The sequence below is a fragment of the Hippichthys cyanospilos genome, chromosome 10 (assembly GCF_059441005.1).
Source record: "Hippichthys cyanospilos isolate Australia breed blue-spotted pipefish chromosome 10, RoL_Hcya_1.0, whole genome shotgun sequence".
Lineage (NCBI taxonomy): Eukaryota > Metazoa > Chordata > Actinopteri > Syngnathiformes > Syngnathidae > Hippichthys > Hippichthys cyanospilos.
Window position 1 is genome coordinate 16,510,238 of NC_142378.1, and position 22,400 is coordinate 16,532,637.

Below are 22,400 nucleotides of genomic sequence, written 5' to 3' on the forward strand. Positions count from 1 at the left end.
GACAGGGATGGCCCATTTGGCTAGGTGATTAATAAGCGGACATAGACCACGACTATCTGATCAAGCATGCAATTAAAAATTAAAAGATTTTAATTTTATACCATGTCTCATTTCCTGGCCAAAATGGGATGTTTCAAAAATACTGTACGTCCCATGGCCTTCTCAGAGTGAGTATTTTGTGATGCATTGATACATGACAAAATGGAAAAATCACTGCTGAATGCTCGGTTTTGAGGTCATGGTTCGATTCACAATGTGAACAGATTTAATCAACATTTTTTTATAAAAGTTTCAAATCAAGTTTCTCCAGTTTTCAAGAAATGAATGATGCAGACAAGTGAAATGATAACAATTAAACACTGTGAAATGTTGTCCTCTAAAAAGCACATTCTTACAATATCAATTGGAATGAAGCTTGTCATTCATGCAACAGAGTATCGCTAGCCGTGACATCTGCTAGCCAGAGGCTGAGCTGCACTGTGGTGGTTCGCATACTTGGTTCTTGTCTCTTTCTTGTTTTTATGATCTAACAATGTACTGGATTTTTGATGGACAGCCAGGCCTGAACTCATTTTACCCATGAGACATGTGCTGAACACAGAGCTCAAGTATATGTATCTGAAAGCTGACTTGGCAAAATGTTGACAGACAGTTTGAATGATTTAGTACCAAGAGGACCTTTCAATGGAGTATCAGTGTCTGAGGGCATCCGACTCCATAACAAAGTTTGATTAAAGCGTCTTGGCTAACAGTGATGCACTGAGCAGCATCAAAAAAAAAACTAAAAAACATCTTGAGTGTCTGCCCTAAAACCACAGAGCACCATAATTGAACCTAGGTTCAAAGAGAAATCTTCCAATTTTGGAGAAGATTGATCTGAGACTAAAATAAGAGTGTGATTCATCAATATGACACACAAACCATAAGTCAAGCTGCTCCTCTCCTTTATAATTAAAACTGTCACGTAAAACAGTACATTCTCTGTGATGTCATATGTTTTACTTGTACAATACAATACGTTGTCTTCTCTTAGAGTCAGCCTATCCTTTTCGTTCAGTGGAAAACAGCATCAAACTTTCCACGACATTATCCAATTTGCACTACAATACTGCATAAGATCTGCGGTTGCAGACTGGTTGGCACATCCGCCTCACAAACAGAGGTCGTAAGTTTTTTCATGTACCTGTGTGGGTTTTTCTGGGTATTCTCGTTTCCTCCCACATTCCAAAAAAATTGTGCTGTGTAGATTGGACACTTAATTTGCAGAAGCCTGATAACAATCCTCATCATTTGAATCAGCTGTGGACGGGAAAGAAACCTGGAACATTCAGAATACCGGCCCTCGAAGACCGGGCTTGGACAACCCTGCTCTAAATCAAGCCTGTTAAACTGAGGGTGATTTTCTCTCAGAGTTGTTTTCCTTTCGAGGGCTGTTATGACCATGGACCATAATAGTGTTTTATTTTTTTTTTTAACTATACCGAGCATGAGTTGAGCCAAAACATGTATTGTGAGGAAAAAATAAATGTGTTGCACTGAAAGTTGGACTTTTGGCGGGAAATTTACTTACAAGAAAAACATTAGGTAAAGCTCAAATTCATAATCCTAACCATTTCCGAATCATCAAGTTTATCTTAAATTTATGTTTAAAATTGTCTAGCTGAATTAGAACCGTGTGTTATGAGCAGAAATAGAATCCTGGTCAATTACTGGTATACACAAGTCGAAGCTGAACGATGAAAAAAGTGACAGTTTTAAAAATACACAGAAATGCATGATCGCTAAAAATTACATATCGCTCGCATTTGGGCATCTCTCATTTGCTCAGTCATTGGCGTTGCATTGTGAAAGTTACCAACAGATTTCCAATACAAACCATCTATTTCCTCTTTTTTCCCATCTATATTTGCGATAACTAACCCTACAAACCATAAAATTGTGCCCCGGGCCCCCTTCTCTTCCTTCTCCTTCTTTGATTTACAATTGGAAAATAAACCATCTACAGTATTTCCTCTCTTCCCGTTTTGATTTGCGATTGACGTCCAGATCAGAAACTTACTCGGCTGCACACAAGAAACGCGATTTGAATTATGTTGGCAAAAGTTTCGCTCCTTTGCTTGCCATCGCTAAAAGAAACATGACCGACCCCATCTGGGTGGCGCTCATGTAACATAAATAGCGATTACTCAATCTTTGAATATATGTATAAAGACTGTGTATTTTGGTTGGAAAGAACACATTTATTTACCCCTTACTGAAATTTATAGTGGGTTTTCAGAATGAATAATGGTCTAAATATTACATTTTGTCATTTTGTGGGCCACACTGACTTCCTGTGCTTTCGTATGGTGATGGACAAAAACCTCATATGTCACATTTTCATCAATGAAATCTATTTATTTAAACTCTAATATTGATCAGTCCAGGTGTCATTTATTTATGTATTTATCTTTACAAATTATTGACCAAATTAAATTGTTGGAATGGCTTGATCTCTTTCACGATGCAATGCTAATGGTTGAACAAACTTTCCAATTTTGGAGTTTCCTGAAAAGTGAGGATTTTAGTGATACGAGGATTCCTGCTAATCCCAGCGATATTGAAGTGCAGGGAGCATATCATGAGTATCACAGACGAGCTGTTTGCATTTGAATTTGCACCTAAAACCTACAAAGTGAAAGTGCTCTTTTGTATGTACAAATTCTGTTATGCACTGTTTGATTGTTCAGATGAAATTGCTTTTAATCTCCTGCTTTGCTCTGCTATATTCTGTGGCTGCCACAGTGATGCTTACATACGCCTTGTCATTAAGTCAGCCTCCCTCGTTCAGCTCTGATTCTTTGCAAGTGACATCCCCATAATAGTGTCCAGATAACAGTCACTCACCCTGCCCGTCACTGCTAATGTTGGCAATCACAAACCCTAAATGTTTAATATAAAGACGACATGTTCACAAAGGAAGAAGTCACTTTAAAAATGTAGCATATCTAGTTGTTCTGCTGTTTGATTATTGCCGCTGTCTATGCACGGCATGAGATTCATAATTTATGTTTTTCAAATATGCCTTTAGATGTGTACAGAAATCCGGTTCATCTCTTCTGCAAACCCGTACATGTAATGCTGACCGAACTGCTCCAAATGAACCAAGCTTGCATTAATCACATGCAAAAGTATTTGTGCATTTCCCACCACAGGCAGGATTTCCACAACCGACACAATAGTGAATCAAGCGAGCTTTGATTATCACAACCTACTGATGATTGCTGACAGGGTGTTTCGAATGCAAATGCGGGTGAGCTGTGCGGTGGCCGACAAAAGATGGTTGCATTCACAGGCTCGTGAGGCTGACCCTCTGGCCGCTCTTCTTTTATCTGTGCACTTTATTATATGTGGTAGGGTCAAGTAGTACAACAGCAGAGTTTAAATGAAGCATTCTCAGTGCGTACAGTGGTTCAATTGAGTTGTGAGACTTGCTATTTTTTTTCTTTTTTTGCAATTTTCATCCAAATAAACAAACACAAATGTAAAATGAGAAGTCTTACAGGGAGCGCATTGTGTCAGGTAGTCAGTGAATACCCCTTAAAATGGCACATCCAAAACACAAAATATTGCAATCACTCTCACAATATGCTACCACTGGTAAATCGCTGGACTATCAACAAACTGGATAGTATTTCAGTAGATTGGGTTTTATTTAGGCAATTTTTACGGAGTATTTGGCAGATTATAGGATTATTTCAGTAACTTTTATGATGTGTGTATTTCAGACAGTTAAGCATATTTATTTAATTTAGGGTGGTATTTAGATTTTTAGAGTATTGAAATTTCAGACGATTAACTTCAAAAGTATATAGGTAATGTTTGAGGTATTTCAACATCAAAGAGTAATTTAGTTAAATTTAGTCTAATTTTTTTAAAGAGTATCCAGGTAACGTTTAAGAGGTGTTTCAGGAGTTTGAAGATGATTCAGGGCATGGGTTCTCAAACATTTTGGGGTGAGCGATCCCTTTTAGAAGTCAAATTTTCCCCAAAGGACCCCAATTGAAAATGATTGCGGAAACAAATAAACAAAAGAAACATTTAAGCCAAAGGGACCTTCTTATTCAGCCATTTTTATTCAGCAACATGTTCAATTTGACAAGTATATGTGTTACTTTTACTATATATATATATATATATATATATATATATATATATATATATATATATATATATATATATATATATATATATATATATAAATATATATATATATTATTGTTATTAATAACCCAATGTTGTGTCCTGCTTAGACGTTACAATGGCTTCTATCTGGGTAGACAGACAGCGAGCACACTATCAATACACAGTCAACAGTACCAAAAAACAAAGACTAAGCCAAACAAAGCATAAATCTGTAATTGTTAAAAGATGAACTAAATCAGTTTCAAAACACCCAAATTATTTCATGGACCGCGTCCAGTATGGCCGTGGACCCCCGGGGTCCGCAGACCCAACATTGAGAGCCACTGATTTAGGGTGAATATTTTGGTTACTTTCTATTTCAGTACATTTTACTGTATTTTGTTTCCTTTTAACAGGTATTTAAGTAAATCTAGAAGAGTTCAGGTCAAATTGCATATGATCACTTGTGCTTCCAGAACTACCAACCTTTGTTTTCTCTGACATAGGCAAACGGCTTTCCATACCGGTTCATTCAGTATACAGCCAGCATATGAAGCAACCTGATACTAAATTGGACATTATTTAGTATTTTTTTCAATGTTAAACGAGATCCCCACGGTTTGTTTCTCCTCGACAGTCAGCTGCCTAACAAAACACGAGATCCCCACAGAACGTTTCTCTTGCACAGTGAGCCAATCCGAGAAAAAAGATAAAGGCAATTTAGCAGAGGATGGTTTCGATCCATCGACCTCTGGGTTATGGGCCCAGCACGCTTCCGCTGCGCCACTCTGCTATATGGAATCATGTGCGTCCTTGGGAGTTGAACTGCTGCTCCTCCACGTTGACAGGAGCCATTTGATGTGGTCCTGCCATCTGCTTAGATTGCCTACTGGACGGCGGTGTGGAGGGTGGAGTTGGATGGAGTGACTGGGGAGAGTCAAGTCTGGGCTTCCCTGCTGAAGCTGCTGCCTCACCAATCCAACCCTCATTTAGCGATAGGTAATGGATGGATCATTTTCATCTAACTTTGCTATTTTTTTTAGATCAAATATTCAGTAAGGTAACAACTTTTCAAAACCTTTCAAAGCAGGAAATCAATAAACTAAGTAAAATCACTTTAAAACATTAACTTTGACAACACTAAGCAGTCTTAGTGTAGTCTTAGATAGCAGTGTTGCAGTAGCAGTCGAGTGCAACACTGCTGTCCTTACTTGCTCAAAAAACAAGAAAACAAACACAAAATAATGTCACGGGAGGATCTCAAGGCACCACTGTATTGGGTTACTTTACAATTTGCTTTGCACATTGTACACACACAGAATTTCTGTATGTATACCTTCAATTGAATATAAGGATGAGCCTGTTAATTAGACGGTCACTTAATGGACCCAACGGTCATTTGAATATGTCTCACCCGTCACCCTTCTCGAAAGTTCCAGCAGTATCTATCATGTCCATCATACCAATGAGTATGGAAAGCGATGAGTCATCCCGTCATTTGTTCACTCCCTGTGTTCCTCTCTTACTTCCTCAGCATTCACTTGCCAAGTTTGGCAGACAAGGGAACGTCATAACAAAGGCATAGAGGCATGCTGGTAAAAAAAAAAAAAAAACAACACTAACAAAAAACACACGCACAGGTGCGCCGATTGTGGCCAGAAGGTGGTTAATTTTTGTGTGTGTTGATAATGATCTCAGTTTTACAATGATTCTAATTAGTCCTTCTGTTCTACGGGAGCTCTTTTTTTTGGGGGGGGGGGGGTCATTGCTGAACGTCTGGAGAAATAACAATGCTGAAACAAAAGTACAAGTACAATTGACAAATAGGAACCATACAATAATATAAGTAACAAAGCACAGAATGGATTTTCAAGTCGTTTGATTGCCTTGCAGCAATGATCACGTATTGCAAAGCCAATGCAAGTTTAAGTCACTAGGTGCACTGGAAAAATGAAAGCAATGCGAAGGAAAGTTCAAAACTCTAGTTTCAATGAGTTTTGCAAACTTGTGTGCAGGGTGTCAGTGGAGCGCTAAACACTTTCTGAAGCGCAGACCTATATTCACAACCTAAATTTTAGTCTTGTATTTGTTCCATGAAATTTTCTTCTCCGCATTTCTTTTGGTTACAGTGCTATGTACACTGTAAAAAAATAAATAAATACATAAAAAAGCTGGCAGAACTCAAAATTTAAGTTCAACCAAAAGATAAAAGTTTAGGTTGGGGGAATTAAAAAAAAATTGTTTTTGAGTTTTGTAAATATTAGCTTTTCTGCATTTTCAACAAAGCTGTTACGGAACTAAATGTCTTTTACTATCCCCAACACAAAGATGTAAGTACAAAAGACTCATCAAACTGTTTTGAAGCAAACAACGTGCTCGCTTTGTTGCACTAACATTGTTTCCATAAACTAAAATTAAAATACAGTTTGATCCAAAAAATTTTTGTTCCAGTTTATGTGCTGCCATGGCAACTTCCACAACCCAGGACCTTCTGAATCTGTTGTGTTGGCAGCTGAAACTTTATTGCATTGGCAAAGGGATTTTTTTCTTTCACGAATCGGACTTCAAATTCAACTCACTGCCTACAGTTTTTTTTTGGGTAGCCATTTGCTACCTGGGCTGTCAGTGGGGACTTACCTGACTTAACCCACCTCTAAATACAGCTGCTATAGAGTACATCTTAGAATATGGGTTGCAAATGTAGGTCAGTGCTTCTGATAGTGTTAGTTCTGACATTTTCCCACTGCTATCACCCTGTTCATTTCCAGTGGATATTCTTATGTCATTCTCAGAGCATTGAATCGATGACAACTGGACTGTTGATTGTCTCAGGGGATGTTTCGTAGCAAGGACTCGTGTGGACTGTGGAATTTCAAGGTTCAATGCAGCAGCTTTAGGTAGTGTCAAATATTGTGAGGCAATGGCAGCATTTTTGATTTTACAGCTTGGCATCAACCAGCAGAAAGTGAACATTACCTTCGTGTAAGTTGAATCAGAAAATCAAACAACTTTTCAGCTTGACAAAATTTCTTGTACTATCCTTAGCACTTTTTTTCCTTATATGTAACTTTGTATCTTTGTTGTATACTACAAGAACAATGGTGGAATGCAAACAATGTTTCATCATGAAAGATAATAGAAAATAAATGGTTTTATATGGTAACATCAGAGATGCTTTTTCGACAACTTTTTCTATTAAATCTCTTTGACGCAGATTTGTGCTCCACTACAAATCACACACAATTTTGATCATATTTTGATCATACATGTGTGAACTGGTCAAATTTGACATTCTGTGTATATCTTCTTATATAATCTGTTTTTTTTTACCTTTTATAGCATGTAAACTGGTAACAAGAGTTAAATGCCACAAAGCATAGTGTTTGTTTGATTTTGTTATAGCAACTTAAATTCTAATGTGTGAAAGGAATTTGTGGGAAATGACGTCCTTCCATTGTCCAAATTAGCGTTGGATGTCTAAAGGCGAGAAGCAGAGTATCCCATGGATTGGATTTGCAGGGCACTTAGAACATCCATTAACGCATCGGAATCATTTGGCCATTTTACCGTACTTCCCCAAATATAGGATGTACATGTGTGTAGGTGGCACGCTTAATTTTAGGGCCAAATTTTGATTTTTCGTTACCTTGTACATTACTATGTATAGGACACACCAACAGTTTGCCGACAATGGAAAAACTTAATTAGCATTAACATTTGCATAATCATCATCTTTGTCATATCATTACATTTTCTTGTATTTATCTTCCTGAGTTATATATTTGTTGTGGGTATGGTGCCTGTTGTGACAGACCTGTGTGTATCATAAATCATCTTATGTGGCTGGTGGATGTGATCTTCTTCAAAAGTGTTTAAGTTACCATTTATAGAATGCACTTGCACTTTTGGCCTTCTTTTTTTGGAAAAAAAATGTATTTCCTATATTTGTGGTATTACAGTATGTTAAAATGCACACTTTCCCCCCTCTCCGTAAGTACTACTAAAAAAATGCTGCCATGACAAAATATACATTTAGTATATAAACATCAACAATTAAAATTCAGATAATTGTTGAGCAATTTGAAGTGTCCCATAGTGCAGTTAAAATGAATACCTCTATGAAAACAGTGATAATGGCATTAAAGACATGTCCAAATTGGGCCTACAAAAACTGAGTCAGCTGTTTAAAAAGTTACTGGCAAAGAGATAAAGCCATTGGAACGTCTGATGATTATAATGTATAATTTCAATAGTGGCCCATAGAGAGATGGAGCTGGAAAATGGAATGTCTGGGGTGGGGTGAGTTCTGGAGGATTTTTTTCTGATCTCATCTTAAATGAGGTAGTGTGCAATTCTTAAAGAATGAGAAGGAGTGAGTCAGATTTTGTCTTTCTTTGTAGCTGGACCAGATCATATGTATGCATAATATGAGGGATACACTAATTCAATCTGTCTCCCACAGCAGGCCATGCTTCTGCAGTCACTGGTAATGCATTCTCTGCTCAGACTTCTTGAGGACAGATTTTAAGTTGGCCTCCCATTCTAGGCTCCAAGAGATTGTAATTCTGAGGAACCTGAAGCTTTTGACAGTTGATGTTGTGTACTTGAAGGCGGGCAGCAAAATTTCTGAATTCTATCATCATCAGTTCAGGATGCAGCAGGACACCAGGTGCTCCACTTTCTATCAAACTCATTGCCATTTTTGATGGTCCAGGCTATTCTTGTGTCATGATTTTGACAGCCACATCCTTGGAGACCCCCTTGGAGCACCTTAGAGAAGAAGCTTCAGGGATGATGGCGTTGCAGGCACAGCTGTAGTCCTCAGACAGAGTCCTCACAGAGGTGCCCAGTCCTATCAAGGTGTTCCAGGGTTAAGTGCATCTTAGAAATGCTACAAGCAAATGATATACTGACATTCTTAGATTTACCCAGCATGACAAAAACTGATTTCAAATGGCTGATGAAAGGTGAGTCATCGTGTTTTCCCTGCTGTGTAAATCCTATCAAAGTGGGCTGAATTCCCAACGTGTGTGTCTGTGTGTGGCCCAGAGATGGTGTGTAGGATCGCGTCTCAGTGCTGCTTTGCTGTCGTTGGTGACAGCCAATAACCCCTTTACGACCTCTCTCCAAACAACAGCACAGTGATATAATTAGTTAGATAGGTTTAGAGTACAGTGGTGCACATCGAGTGGGCTGTATGATGTCTGCTCTGTCTCTGCTTTCCATTTTTGTCCTGCAGTCGTTTCAGAATGAATGGGAATTTCAGTTCAAGTACATACATGATACATGACTATTTAAATGCATTTTCCCTCCCAATTCAGCTCCAAGATCAATGATTCGCAAACGTCAATACCCAAAGAGCCATTTAATCTGTATCCCAAAAGTAAAAAAAGAAAAATAGAAATAAAATCACTGGGAGCCCTAAAGTCCTTTTGAGATCTAAAGTGAGGATAAGACTATATTGTTCCTTTTTTTTTTGTCTCAATATACAAGAAATGAGGGCTATTGCCTTTATGAAAATAATGACTTTGTAGATAACGTGAAAACAAAAATATTCGGAGCTCTATAAAAGACTTGGTAAGCTTAAAAAAAGTGTCTTAAACATACTGTAAAATAGTCAATGTATATTTGAGTTCTTATATTCATAAAAGTGAAACTCAATTTAAACGCTTCTTAGGAAAGGGCAATTTTCTTTAGATTTTGGCAGAAATATACAAGCATCTAGCAGCATTTTATTTTGGGCTTATCTCCCATCAAATGGTATCCAGATTCAATTTTGTTAGCATAATAACTTAATTCCACTACTTTTCTGCTAAGACATAAAATTATCTGGAAAATGTGAAATGATTGACTCGGGGCAACACAGTGGTCCATTGGGAGACATTTTTTTCTTTTGCAGAAAAATAAATGAGGTCTGGGTTTAAATTGGAGCCACTCTGTGCTTGTGTAACAAGTTAGAAAACCGATTGTTGTTTTATAGTTAGTTGGTTTTTTATCTGTGTTAAATCTCTTAGCTTGGCTCAACCATTTTTGATGGGATTTTTCACTACAAATGAAAACTGTCAGATAACTAAATAACATTAACAAACAAACACAAAAACACAACATTGAACATAAAAGCCACAATGCGACACACTAAAGTCCAACAAAAACGGATGATGGTAATGATGTTCTCATTGTATTTGCTTAAAAAATTAATTGATAATTAATAAAACTGCCATTAATCATTTCCTCTTCTTGACATAAAAAAAGTGTTCTCCTTCTTGGAAATAAAATAACACTCTTTATAATATTTTTATAGTAGGCAGTAATAACTTAAATGAATACAATTAAAAACATTTAACAGTTGCTGGCTCATTCAATTTAAAGCACACAGCTGCTCATTCTGGAGTGTGTGAGTTGGTCACTGAGCCATGTCGATTAGATCTGTATAAAGTCTGAGGTCTGTATAAGGGAAAATTCACACTTAGTTTCTTTCCTGGATAGAGCAACCATCTCAAGTGTAGCATATCAGGAACTGCAAAGAGCTCAAATGACATTCATAACATGAGTCTTCACATTGCATCCCAAAAAAAAAGTATGCGACTGTGAATACTATATTGTGTGTTGGTATGTGCTACTACACTATTTCTGATAAGGTGTCTGTCCCATAGATAACCATTGCCTATGTTGGTTAGCATTCATCTTATGGCTAAACTATGTGGTTGTTTTTTAAAAAAAAGTGTATTCCTCTTTGTTTTATGTTTAGTTTAACACTAAACTCAAATTCAGAGGGCCAATAAACAATTTGAAGACATTTTACAAGACTATTTACTAAATCTTTCATGCAGTGGCGAGATACAGCACGCTTGTTTCAAGTTTGTGCTTGCGAGTCAAGGCAAAAAAAAAAAAATACAGAAGGTCAGATCACAAAAAAACTTGAAATGTGAAAAACGTTCATATGTCTGGGGATCAATGAAAAGAAAATCATTGGTCCGCTGGGCTAAGGTCCAGTTTATCAATGACTCTGAAGAAGATCATTAATTTAATCTCCATTTATCCCATGTTTTGAGAACAGATTTACATTTGCAATGAATGTGGATTGGGCTGCATACAGCAGAGAAAAACAAAGTAAAAATACAAACAAATGCAAATACACTGACTACAGCACTTACATAGTTGCATCATACATTGTTATAACATTCTGTATCCCATAATGGCTAAAAAGTTTAAATCAGCATGGCGCTTGGAAGGCTGGATGGATGATTGGGGTAATTGTTAGTCTTTATTGACGCTTTTAACTGATGAAATAAATAACACCCATGTTGTATTGTGGCAGATCTCAAACTTGTTTTTCTCATCTGCATCCGCCCTAATGAGGTGTTTTTCAAACACATACATCAAAAACCGTTAATAGAAAAATATGCACCAACTGCCAACTGTGTAACAGATTTTTTGGAGGGGGACAAAGCCCCCACTAATTAGATTTTCCAGGATTTAGTCTTGACAGCTTGTCAATTTAATTCACCTTTAGCTAACATCTAAAAGTTTACACCATTGATTTGAGGAAAAGTCGCCTAATCCTATCAAGGTTGGGACCTCGGGTGTTGCCTGGAAGCAAGAAATTCACAGCTCAAGGTTCGGACCTCGGGCATTGCTCGGAGGCAAGAAACGCACAGCTTTATCTTTTCATCTTTGAAAACCTGAGTTTTTTGAGAGGTAGGAATTACTCGGAGTCAATGCCAAGGTTTGTCAGCAGGGATGTTTCATCAACATGTCAACATTGATCACATCGACCTCGCAGTAAAGTGCAACTACAAGCAAGATACGTAACATCATTTCTTTTAGTTTGCTTTTGTTCTACAAGAAGGCAGAACTCCTCCTCCAATCATTAGTTTCACTTGGGTGTTTGGGAGTGTGGCGCACGTTATGGGCCATTTGCTCTGCAAATTGGTTACGGATGTTTTTTGACCCAACTGTGCGCCTTTCTTCGGATTGATGATTGACAAAATTTATCATTTCCTATTCACTGCTGATATTACAGACTACAGCTACAGTATGTGCACACTGTTCTCTCTCTAGTGTATGTGGACATTGTACTACTTTAAGTTTTAGAGGAAACATGTTTGTTTGTTTTTTTCAAGAATTGATTTACTTGGCAACATGTTTTCATCAAAACACTGCAAAAAAGTATAACATGAGTTATGAATGCTCTTACTGGTGAACTCTGGTCTTTTTTTTCAGTATATGGCACTAGGCATGGGATGATAGCAGATTCGGGCAGTACAATAATTTTGAGCAAAAATATCAGGGCATCACGGTATTGAAGTTACAGCTCACGAAACAAATCATTTTAAAATCATTTTGGGTAAATTGCCATTTTTCTGCATTATAAAAACTGTTTTATTCTTAAACAAATTATATAATACATAATTTGTTAAAATAACAAACATTTACCATTTTAAAACCATCTTAACCATACTGTACATTTTACAGTTAATCCCATAAATTTGGGGACAGTGGCACTTTTTCTTTTCGTTTCGGCTCTTAACACCACCACCACAACCATGATGAATTTTCAATCACACAACAGCTTTGCCTGCAGACTTTAAAGTTTAATGTGAAGGTATTTGCATCCAAATCAGGAGAAGAAACTGCAAAACTTTGTACACTTTAAAAAAAAAAAAAACATTAAATTGGTTGAATTGGTTGCGTTATTGAAGAGTCACTTTCAGAATTTAATATAAAATAAAATTAAACAAATATACATATACCATATTTTCCACACTATAAGGCGCACCCAAAAGCCTTATTTTTTTTTTAAAAAAGCTGATCGCGCGCCTTATAATCAGGTGCGCCTTATATATGGATCAATATTGAGATTGGGATTCGTAGATGGGGAATGAACTGATAAAGTAAGCTTTACCTGTTTCTTTTGTGTGTTTACAGTTGAACAAGGTTGCTCATATTGACATTGAGTTTTTATGCAATTGAGAGTTATTATTGTTATTACTTTGAGTATGACTATATTGTGATTGAAAAAGTTTTAAAATATGTAATTAATTGAAGGTGCGCTTTATAATCCGGTGCGCCTCATTGTGCATTTTGACAATTTTAAAAATATATTAAATTGGTTGAATTGGTTGCTTTATTGAAGGGCCATGAATACTTTAAGAATTTAATATAAAATAAAATGAAAACAAATTTTATATATATATATATATATATACATATATATATATATATATATATATATATATATATATATATATATATATATATATATATATAGTATATATATATATATATGTAGACCCAACTTTTTGAACCACTGATTTAGGGTAAATACTTTACTTTCTTTTTTAGTACATTTTACTCTATTTTGTTTCCTTTTAACAGGTATTTAAGTAAATCTAGAGTTCAGGTCAAATTGCATATGATCACTTGTGCTTCCAGAAATACCAACCTTTGTTTTCTCTGACATAGGCAAACGGCTTTCATTCAGTATACAGCCAGCATATGAAGCAACCTGATACTAAATTGGACATTATTTAGTATTTTTTTTCAATGTTAAATGAGATCCCTGTGGTTTGTCTCTCCTTGACAGTCAGCCGCTTAACATAAGACGAGATCCCCGCTGCACGTTTCTCCTCGACAGTTAGCCAATCCGAGGAAAAAAGAGGGAACCTAGCAGAGGATGGTTTCGATCCATTGACCTCTGGGTTATGGGCCCAGCACGCTTCCGCTGCGCCACTCTGCTTCACAGAATCCTTTGCCTCTTTGGGAGGTAAACTGCTGCTCCTCCACGCTGACAGGAGCCATTTGATGTGGTTCTGCCATTTGGTTAGGTTGCCTACTGGACGGCGGTGTGGAGGGTGCAGTTGGATGGAGTGACTGGGGAGAGTCAAGTCTGGGCTTCCCTGCTGAAGCTGCTGCCTCACCAATCCAACCCTCAATTAGCGATAGGTAATGGATGGATCATTGTCATTGTAACTTTGCTATTTTTTTAGATCAAATATTCAGTAAGGTAACAACTTTTCAAAACCTTTCAAAGCAGGAAGTCAATAAAGTGAGAAAAAGCATTTTAAAACATTAACTTTGACAACACTTAGTAGTCTTAGTGTAGTCTTAGATAGCAGTGTTGCAGTCGCAGTCTACTGCTACACTGCTGTCTTTACTTCTACAAACAAAAATAATGTCACAGGAGGATTTCCAGGCACCACTGTATTGGGTTGCACATTGTACACACACAGCATTTCTGTATGTATACTTTCAATTGAATTTAAGGATGAGCCTGTTAATTAGACGGTCACTTAATGGACCCAACGGTCATTTGAATATATCTCACCCGTCACCCTTCTACAACGTTCCAACAGTATCTATCATGTCCATCATACTAATGAGTATGGAAAGCGATGAAGGTATTTGCATCCAAATCAGGAGAAGAAACTGCAAAACTTTGTACACTTTTTAAAGGGGAAGTCAAGCCCAAAATGTTCTTTCCAATAAAATGTTCTATGTGCAACAAACTTAAATGTAACTTTCACTACTTAAATGCAAATGTTTTGCAGTCAATTAGAGCCTGAAGTCAATAAGCATTAAGATCACAAATACCCTGGATTTCACCCCTTCCAAGCCTCCACTGCAACTATTTTCAGTTTCTGCTCGTTTTTTAATTTTTTCAGGGCACTGAAAGCCTTTAAGAGCAAATCATTTCAAGAATCTTCTTTAACAATTGTATCTTACAGTTGTATCTATGCAGTTTTGCTGGACTAAAGAGAGACTTCTGATTATACTGTAATTCAGTGACGGTCCGTGCGTTTCAGACTTAGGCATTCAGTGATTCGGCCCCCTCAGAAGCACACGTATGCATTACTGGGCTACACAGGCTATTTTCCGCAGCAATTAAAAATCAATAAACCCACATCAGCAATTGAAATTTATCATTGTATGTGATACTGCCAGAACTTAAAATAATTCATCATAATTTTAAATTATTTGTCCGCAAAGTTTTATGAAGTCCACCAAGTGTCATGTCGGTGCAGCATGTTGGGGATGGATGTGGGAAGGTGGATCCAAAATACAGGGAGGCACAATGAGATGGGCTCAATAAAACAATTTATTACTCGCAGAAGCTGGGCAAAACACGAAACACTAGAGCTACACTAGTGCTGGAACACAAATGACAGACACGACATGACACGACAGACGCCAGGGAAAAACAACACGAACCCAAAAGCAAAATAAGTCAAATGCCCTGGCTTATGGCGAAGGCAGATTTTATACAGCATAGCGACACAAGTTAGCTGAATTCGAATTAGCTAAAAACTCTAACATCAAACTACAGCACTACAAGGAGCGTAACCAAATGAAAGTAAAATGACACGAAAACAACATATGGAGAATAATTTGTTTATATGAACAATGCATATTTAGTAAAAATAAATGTAAAATGAAATTGACTTTTATTATAGTTATTATAATTATTATACTTCACTATACTACTACTACTACTACTAGCAGAGAAGGCCTTGCTGGCCCTGACGGTCCACCACTGCTGTATTGCTTTTTGCAGTGATGCAGACCTCTATCATTTTGAGTTCACATTTTTGCTTTTACTGGCATCAACCCAACAAGAAGCCTAATCTGTCAGACCTTGTCTGGAATCTTGGCTCATTGCTGTCAGGCAGTAGTCAATGCCAGTTTCTTCTCTGATAACATGGAGGAGGGCATTGGGACACTATCTAAGCCTTGCACAAATTGCAAAGAAATGTGTTACAGAAAGGTGGGTTTTTTTTTAGGTTCTCCAGAAAAATTTGCTAGTGTTAGGTGACCCACTTGTGAATGGTTAATTGTCTTGTTTTGGATACATCATTGTCAATACCACATAGATGGAGGACATTGCGTCAAATGTGTTTGTGTCATGCATTTATGTAATTTAATTCTAAAAAACTGAAATGAGTTGCTTCCAAATCCTTAGAAGTCAGCCCTGACTACAGCTTTTTGGTAACGACTACTGTGAATTTTGTCTGAGCTAAAAAAAACCCACTAGGTTGAGGTTAAAATTGTTTTAAAAAGGGCAGTTATTTTCTATACTTTCGTTTCTGGTGGAATATTGGCTAGATGGATGTGCAAAAGGATATTCAGGAATTGTTAGCGTCTTATTTTATTTCAAGTGTTTTTGCATTCCTGTAGAACAGTTGCCAGTAGCACCCTCAGAGCTAGTGTAATTCCCAAATAGTGATTTGAAATGACTATTCTCTTGATACAGTATATTTGGTTTATGTAAAACCAGCATGATTGTTTTTGTTACCATAAGAATTTTTAACAACAGGCACACCATTTAAAAGGAAAAAAAACAAACAATTACAGACTTTTCTGAGAGAACAATTAACTCGGAGGATTATGTACTCGTCAGCAACAAAAGTAATTTGTGCAGCTGTTATCATTATTTGTTTTTTGCAAATATATATTGTTTCAAAGCATTGCTTCCGCAACCCATTTTAATTTACATTTAAATTGCCAGTACAAGGTCAAAATCACTTGCTGTTTGGTTAACCCAGGGGCCAGCTGACCCAGAAGGGACACTGATATTGATGACCTTTGTAAAGCAAGCTCTCTTAAAAAAATAGCGAGCAAGTGAGAGAGAAAGTGAGATAGAGTAAGAAAGAGGGAGGGTGTATATGATCACTTGTACAACATTCCTAACAAATCATAATTACGGGTCATCTAAATTTCAAACAATCTTACATATGTGAAGAAACCCAACACACACGCAGGTGGAAAACATGCAAACTCCACTCATGAGGGCCCAAAAATGACAATTGAACTAACAACAGCCATGCAACAACCACTCATCTACCGGACCACAACCATACTAATGCAAATTATATTCCAATGAAACTACACTTTCCGCATTTTTGACCCATAGTTCAGTTAGCCCTGTGGGATAAAAGAACCGAGGAGAAAGAATCACTCTAATTGCAAATGGCCAATTAGGAGCCGAAGCCTAGACCATGAATGCAGACATTAGTGTTCTTTTGTGTCATTTACTCTGGCAAACGCCTCATCATCAATGCGGGGTGAAGCAAAGGTGAAACGTCTCATTAGGGCAATGACACCATCATCTCTGTCAATGTCCTAAATTCCTTTGGACACCCGTGAAATACTCACTCACTCACTCACTCACTCACTCACTCACTCACTTTCTGTTTTCATTCTGTTATTTTGCTGTTTTCATTCACTTTATGGATTGTATCCTTTTGCCAATGTCACCAGATAGATATTATGCAAATCAGAAGAAAAAGATTGCCTGGAGAAAGATACTAGTATATTTTAGTCATACAGGAGTAATTATGTTTGCAGAAACTAGTGGTCAGTGTACTGATGTTTGGTAATGGCATAATCTCCAATTACATTTCCACAACTGCTAAAATTCTTTTCTTAAAACTGTACCCCATTATATCAAAAATGACACTTCTAAGTGTTGCTTGACAAGCGTGTGTGTAACCCTTCAAGGCTTTGTAAAATGTGTATTTTTGTATCAAGCAATTAACACAAGTCTTCAAATGCCAAATACACATATTTGGGAAGAATGAAAAAAACATATGGCTTATGTTTTCTTTGCACATGAGGCAGGCTGTATCAATTTGAGATTTCGTCAGGGTTCTGTAAATACATTGGAGTCAGAAGGTCAAGTGTTTTTACTCAAGATGCTCATTGTATATACTGTATGTGTTTGTGTGCGCGTGTGCGTGCATTTACACATGATAATTGGTAATGTGATTCACCATACATTTAATTAAACATTGATTTATTTAATTCCATATTTATTTAACTAATGAAAAAAATTAAATAGTGAAGCATTTTTTTAAAGACACGTTTATTTTATTATTTAATGAAACATTTTTTTTATCTAATTCTGGCACTTTCGGTCATCCATACACAAAAAGATTGCATTTAGCAAAACAAATGTTTCATTTCGCTTCTTGTTTTTGTAAAATAGCAACACGAGTGAGTAATTGTGACAAATGTGTCTTAGTGGATGAAAATATGTTTTGTCAAACTGGTGAACATTGCTTCACGTTCTACCAAAAAAATGACCAATTCAATGAGTTTTTTCTGTACTCTAAGCATTTGGCTCAGACATTTTTAATAGGAATAAAGGAAGACAGTTGCCTTTGAAAAGTTGAAAAATACATACACACACACAAAAATAGATGGAGCTCTGTCTCCTCTTGCTGGTAGAAGCCTAGTGGTACACTTCAAACATCTACAGCGCTGCTTCCTCGACTTCAGAAACACGATGGAAACAGTAATGCACTGCACTAAATTGATGAACACACACAGAGATTTGTAAAGCAGTCCCTCTGAGGATTTGTCTTTCAGAATTGCCAATTAGGCAGGATCAAACGCTCTACCAGTTTGATTCCCCCGTTCCAGTTGTTTTTTTTTTTTTTTTTTTAAACAAATTCACACCCACAGCACAGTCACAATCCCCGAAAATAAAGTAAGGACGATGATGAATTCAAATAATGGCTGATTAGCGCTCGCTAAATTATGGCATAAGGTTTGACACCATGCTACAGCAAAATTCAGCAGGAAACACGATAAAAATGAAAGGTTATTACAGAGCGTAATAATACTGTACATCACAATGATTCTGTAAATTGGTATAAAAATGTCCACTATGGCAGCGTATAGAATGCCATTGTTTTGATACTTTATCAGCTAACGTTTTTTTTCATATACCATTGCCATTGGTCTTTGCATTAATATTTATACTCGTTATACACACCGCTGAATAAAATGATGGAAAATGAACCTTCAGAGGTGTTTTGCTGAAGTCTGTTAAATAATCTGGGAACAACTTTAGTTTCTAGTCTCTGTCTCTTACACTGGCCTCAGAATGACTTCTTTCCTGTAGGAAAAATGGGTGAGTTCGACCTCATGCCGCATCCTCTCCTTGCACAGCAGCAAGCGGTAAAGGGAAAGAGTGACCTTAGCCAGCACTAATGTGCAAGTTACCTCCACTAGCAGAAGGGTTACATACAAGAATGCCTGAGATTTGCACTGCAAAGCTGCTTTTGTGTCCTCATATGATAACAAAGTGGGTGGATTTTCAAAGTGTGGCCGGATGGGACAGGCAAAAATGACTGGGGTTGTCGGTTTAGAAAGGGTTGTTGTCCTCTGAGTGGTGCTCAGTTGTGTAGTGAGTGTATTTGTAGTTGTTGCTGATTGTGTAGTTGTGATTGGATTTGTGGTAGTGGTGCTGGGTGACGTGGTCTTGACTGTGGTTACCGTGACTGTAGTATTGGGTGTAGCTGTTGTTGTTAAAAGGGTTGTGGGTGAAGTTGTTAACATAGTGGTTATCTGCGGGGTCAGTGTTATAGTGGTGGCTGATAAGGTTGTCGTTAAAATTGATGTTGGTGTGGTTGCTGCCAATGTGACAATCGGTGTAGTTGTGAAAATGGTAGTGGGGGAAGTTATTGTCGGGGTTGTTTGCGGAGTCGACGCAACAGTGCTGACTGCTGGACTTGTGATTTGAATCGTCGTCTGCGTGGTTGTTATTTTTGCACTTGTTGTGGCCACAGGCACAAGTGTAGTAGGGACGGTCACGGTTGTCGTTTGCTGGGTTGCTGTTTTCATCTCAGCTGTCGTTTCTTGAGCCGCAATTGTCGTAGAAGCTGTTGCCGTTGAAGCTTCGGTAGGTGCAGGGGTGGTTGGCCAAGTAGTGGTTGCTGTGGTTGTTGTCAATATGGTGGTCAATTCTTGTGTTGTGAGAACAGTCGTTGGCAACAAGGTGGTTGTGGATGGAAGAGTCGGGCATATGAACTGCTCCTCTTGCAAAGACTTGATCTCCTGTTCTTTTAGATCTTCTGGATGCCAACAGACAACAGGCTTACGAACTATCCCGGAGTTTGCTTTTATCCAGCGATGGAGATGTATAAGGTTGCAGTCACAATTCCAGGGGTTGTCATTTAGGTATACTTTTGATAGATGTGTTAAAGGTTCAAAAATATTCTGGGGGAGAGTTTCAAGTCGGTTGCCTGACATGTCCAGGGAGGTCAGCGATAGAATCTTTTCAAAAACATCTGAACTCAAGGAGGCGAGCTTGTTGTTTCGGAGATTTAAAACGGTGACTCTGTGCAGTCCTTCAAAGTAATCGGCTGACAAAGTAGAAAAGTCATTCTTGGATAGATCCAGCTTAGTCAGCCTACTCAAAGGACTGAATATTGCTTTTGGAAGATCGTGCAGTTCATTTTGACTGAGACTTAGATCTGTCATTTTGGTCAGTTGCCCAAAAAGCACAGATGGAAGGCTTGATAGCTTATTCTTGTGCAGGGTCAGTGTTTTGAGATTAGGGAAGCCAACAAAGAATTCTTCTGGTAAACTTGTCAAGAGATTGTCATCCAGGACAATTTTTGTGAGTTTTTCTTTATGTGGAAACTGATTGGCCGATAACTCTGTTAATTTGTTGCTCTGTAAAGAAATTTCTTTTAAATTTGGTAAATTTTGAAAAATGTCCTCCGGAATGGCAGTCAGATGATTTTCGTAAAGCCGCAGCGTGACCAGTTTGCTTAGCTTGGAGAACCAGTCGGTTGTTACTGCATTAAGATTATTTTTAGCCAGATGGAGTATCATAAGGTTCTCGAGGCCATCAAAAGTTCCATCTTCAATGGATGATATCTCATTCCCATGTAGCTGGAGCTCTCGCACCTTTTTAAGACCGTCAAACAAGCCTCGCTCCAGATTGCGGATCTTATTCAATTTCAGAATAATTTTCTCCAGATTGCTGAGGCCTGTAAATACTCCTACAGGCACGGATGTCAGCGGCGTGTTGGAGATCTCAATGTGCTTTACGTCAACCAGACCTTCAAAAGCTCCTGGCTCAATGACGGTGGTGTTTGTGTTGATGAACTCCACCTTTTCCAAATGGGAGTTTTCCGCAAAGACTGCCTTTGGAATTGTTTGGATGTGGCTGTCCAAAAAGAAGACTTCGGTCACACCTGTCTTCAGAATACGTGGGATTTCTGTAGCTGCGCTGAAGACAATTTGGTTCTCTGAAGGACAGTCTGTTTCTTTCTCACATGGAGGATTTTGAGTTAACAAAGAGTCCAACAGTGAAAACAGGAAGAAAATAATGGCATGTTGTTTCTCCATGCTTGTTCGCTAGAAAAAATGTTGCATCTCAAAAACAAATTGTGTAAAAGCCAAATTTCAAATGATACGCTGCCTACCTGACTATTTCCTGTGGCACGGTGCAGCAGAAAGTTGTTACAGCAGGAAGGAAATGCAAACAGAAACACTTAAATAAGTTCTTGTCTATCAATGTTGCCTGCGACGCTCAAGGGTGCGGCCCGCAAAGTTCATGTGACTGAAGATAAGGGCAGGGATGGAAGTTTTTTTTTTTTTTTTTAAATAAAATTAAGGCTTAATATTAGCAAACCGCTTTTGTTATTTTGTGTAGTTTGCCCTAAATCTATTTTGGCCAAAAGAAGTAATAATATTGTCACTTGTTTAAGTCAATAATGTAGATATGATTTAATTTGCTTTGTTGCATATGACTTTTCTTTTTTGTGTGTATACTTTTTGGGGGTGATTTATTTGCTTTAAGATTGAGTTTTTGTTGTTTTTTTGTTTTGTTTTTTAGGATCATAATATTAATCTCTTTGATTATGTTTGAATATAGGGTCAACTCAGTGGTAAATCGATTCTGTCACTGTGGCGGTTGGCAAAGAAATACCGTACATTCGCCGGAAGAGGGCAATGTTGTATTGAAAATAACCTAATTTTGTTCTGTTCGATTTCTATAGTTTGTATTTCGGTTGAAATGGCTCCATATTATTTCTAAGTCCACTGGAGCAATGGTGTTAATTTATGGATGATTTTCAATCCGTCAGCTAGCAGAGTTTATTTAGGGTTGCGAAAGGGGCTTCCGGGAAAATCATTCACGCTGCTGTCATCAAGTCAGACGCGACGGCACGCGTATATCCATTGAAGACGTAAAGTGTTTCCAGCTTTGTCTATCTTTAGCGGCCCAAAGTGGTATGTATGAGTTTTGTTTATGTTTAAATACATATTATGTTGTCCGTAGCTGACATCTCTTTTGTACGTGTCAGTCCTACGGTGTGAACTGTTGCAAACAAGTGCACTCAGTAAAACATTAGTACGAAGAACCTTGGTGTCTCTCCCTTTTTTGGACAAAGCCGGCATAGTCACGGTTTGGCATGGTGGCGTGACGGAGGTGCGGCACG

General features: G+C 37.7%; 1 protein-coding gene and 1 non-coding gene across 2 annotated transcripts; both read right to left on the reverse strand.

The window, feature by feature from the left end:
* Positions 1-4,885: 4,885 nt before the first annotated feature.
* trnam-cau (transfer RNA methionine (anticodon CAU)) lies at positions 4,886-4,957 on the reverse strand. Its single transcript has one exon. It is a non-coding gene; the product is annotated as a tRNA-Met (tRNA).
* Positions 4,958-18,058: 13,101 nt separating this feature from the next.
* Positions 18,059-21,494, reverse strand: LOC148417328 (uncharacterized). The gene is made up of 2 exons (XM_088426596.1): positions 21,384-21,494; positions 18,059-21,315 (listed from the first exon to the last, which is right to left on the reverse strand). Exon 2 carries the CDS (start codon positions 21,304-21,306, stop codon positions 19,036-19,038), a length of 2,271 nt encoding a protein of 756 aa, XP_088282722.1. The 5' UTR covers positions 21,307-21,315; positions 21,384-21,494; the 3' UTR covers positions 18,059-19,035.
* Positions 21,495-22,400: the final 906 nt, after the last annotated feature.

What these genes read in the sequence shown, in the direction of transcription:
- LOC148417328 (XM_088426596.1), bottom strand. Translation starts at nt 21,306, where the DNA reads ATGGAGAAACAACATGCCATTATTTTCTTCCTGTTTTCACTGTTGGAC.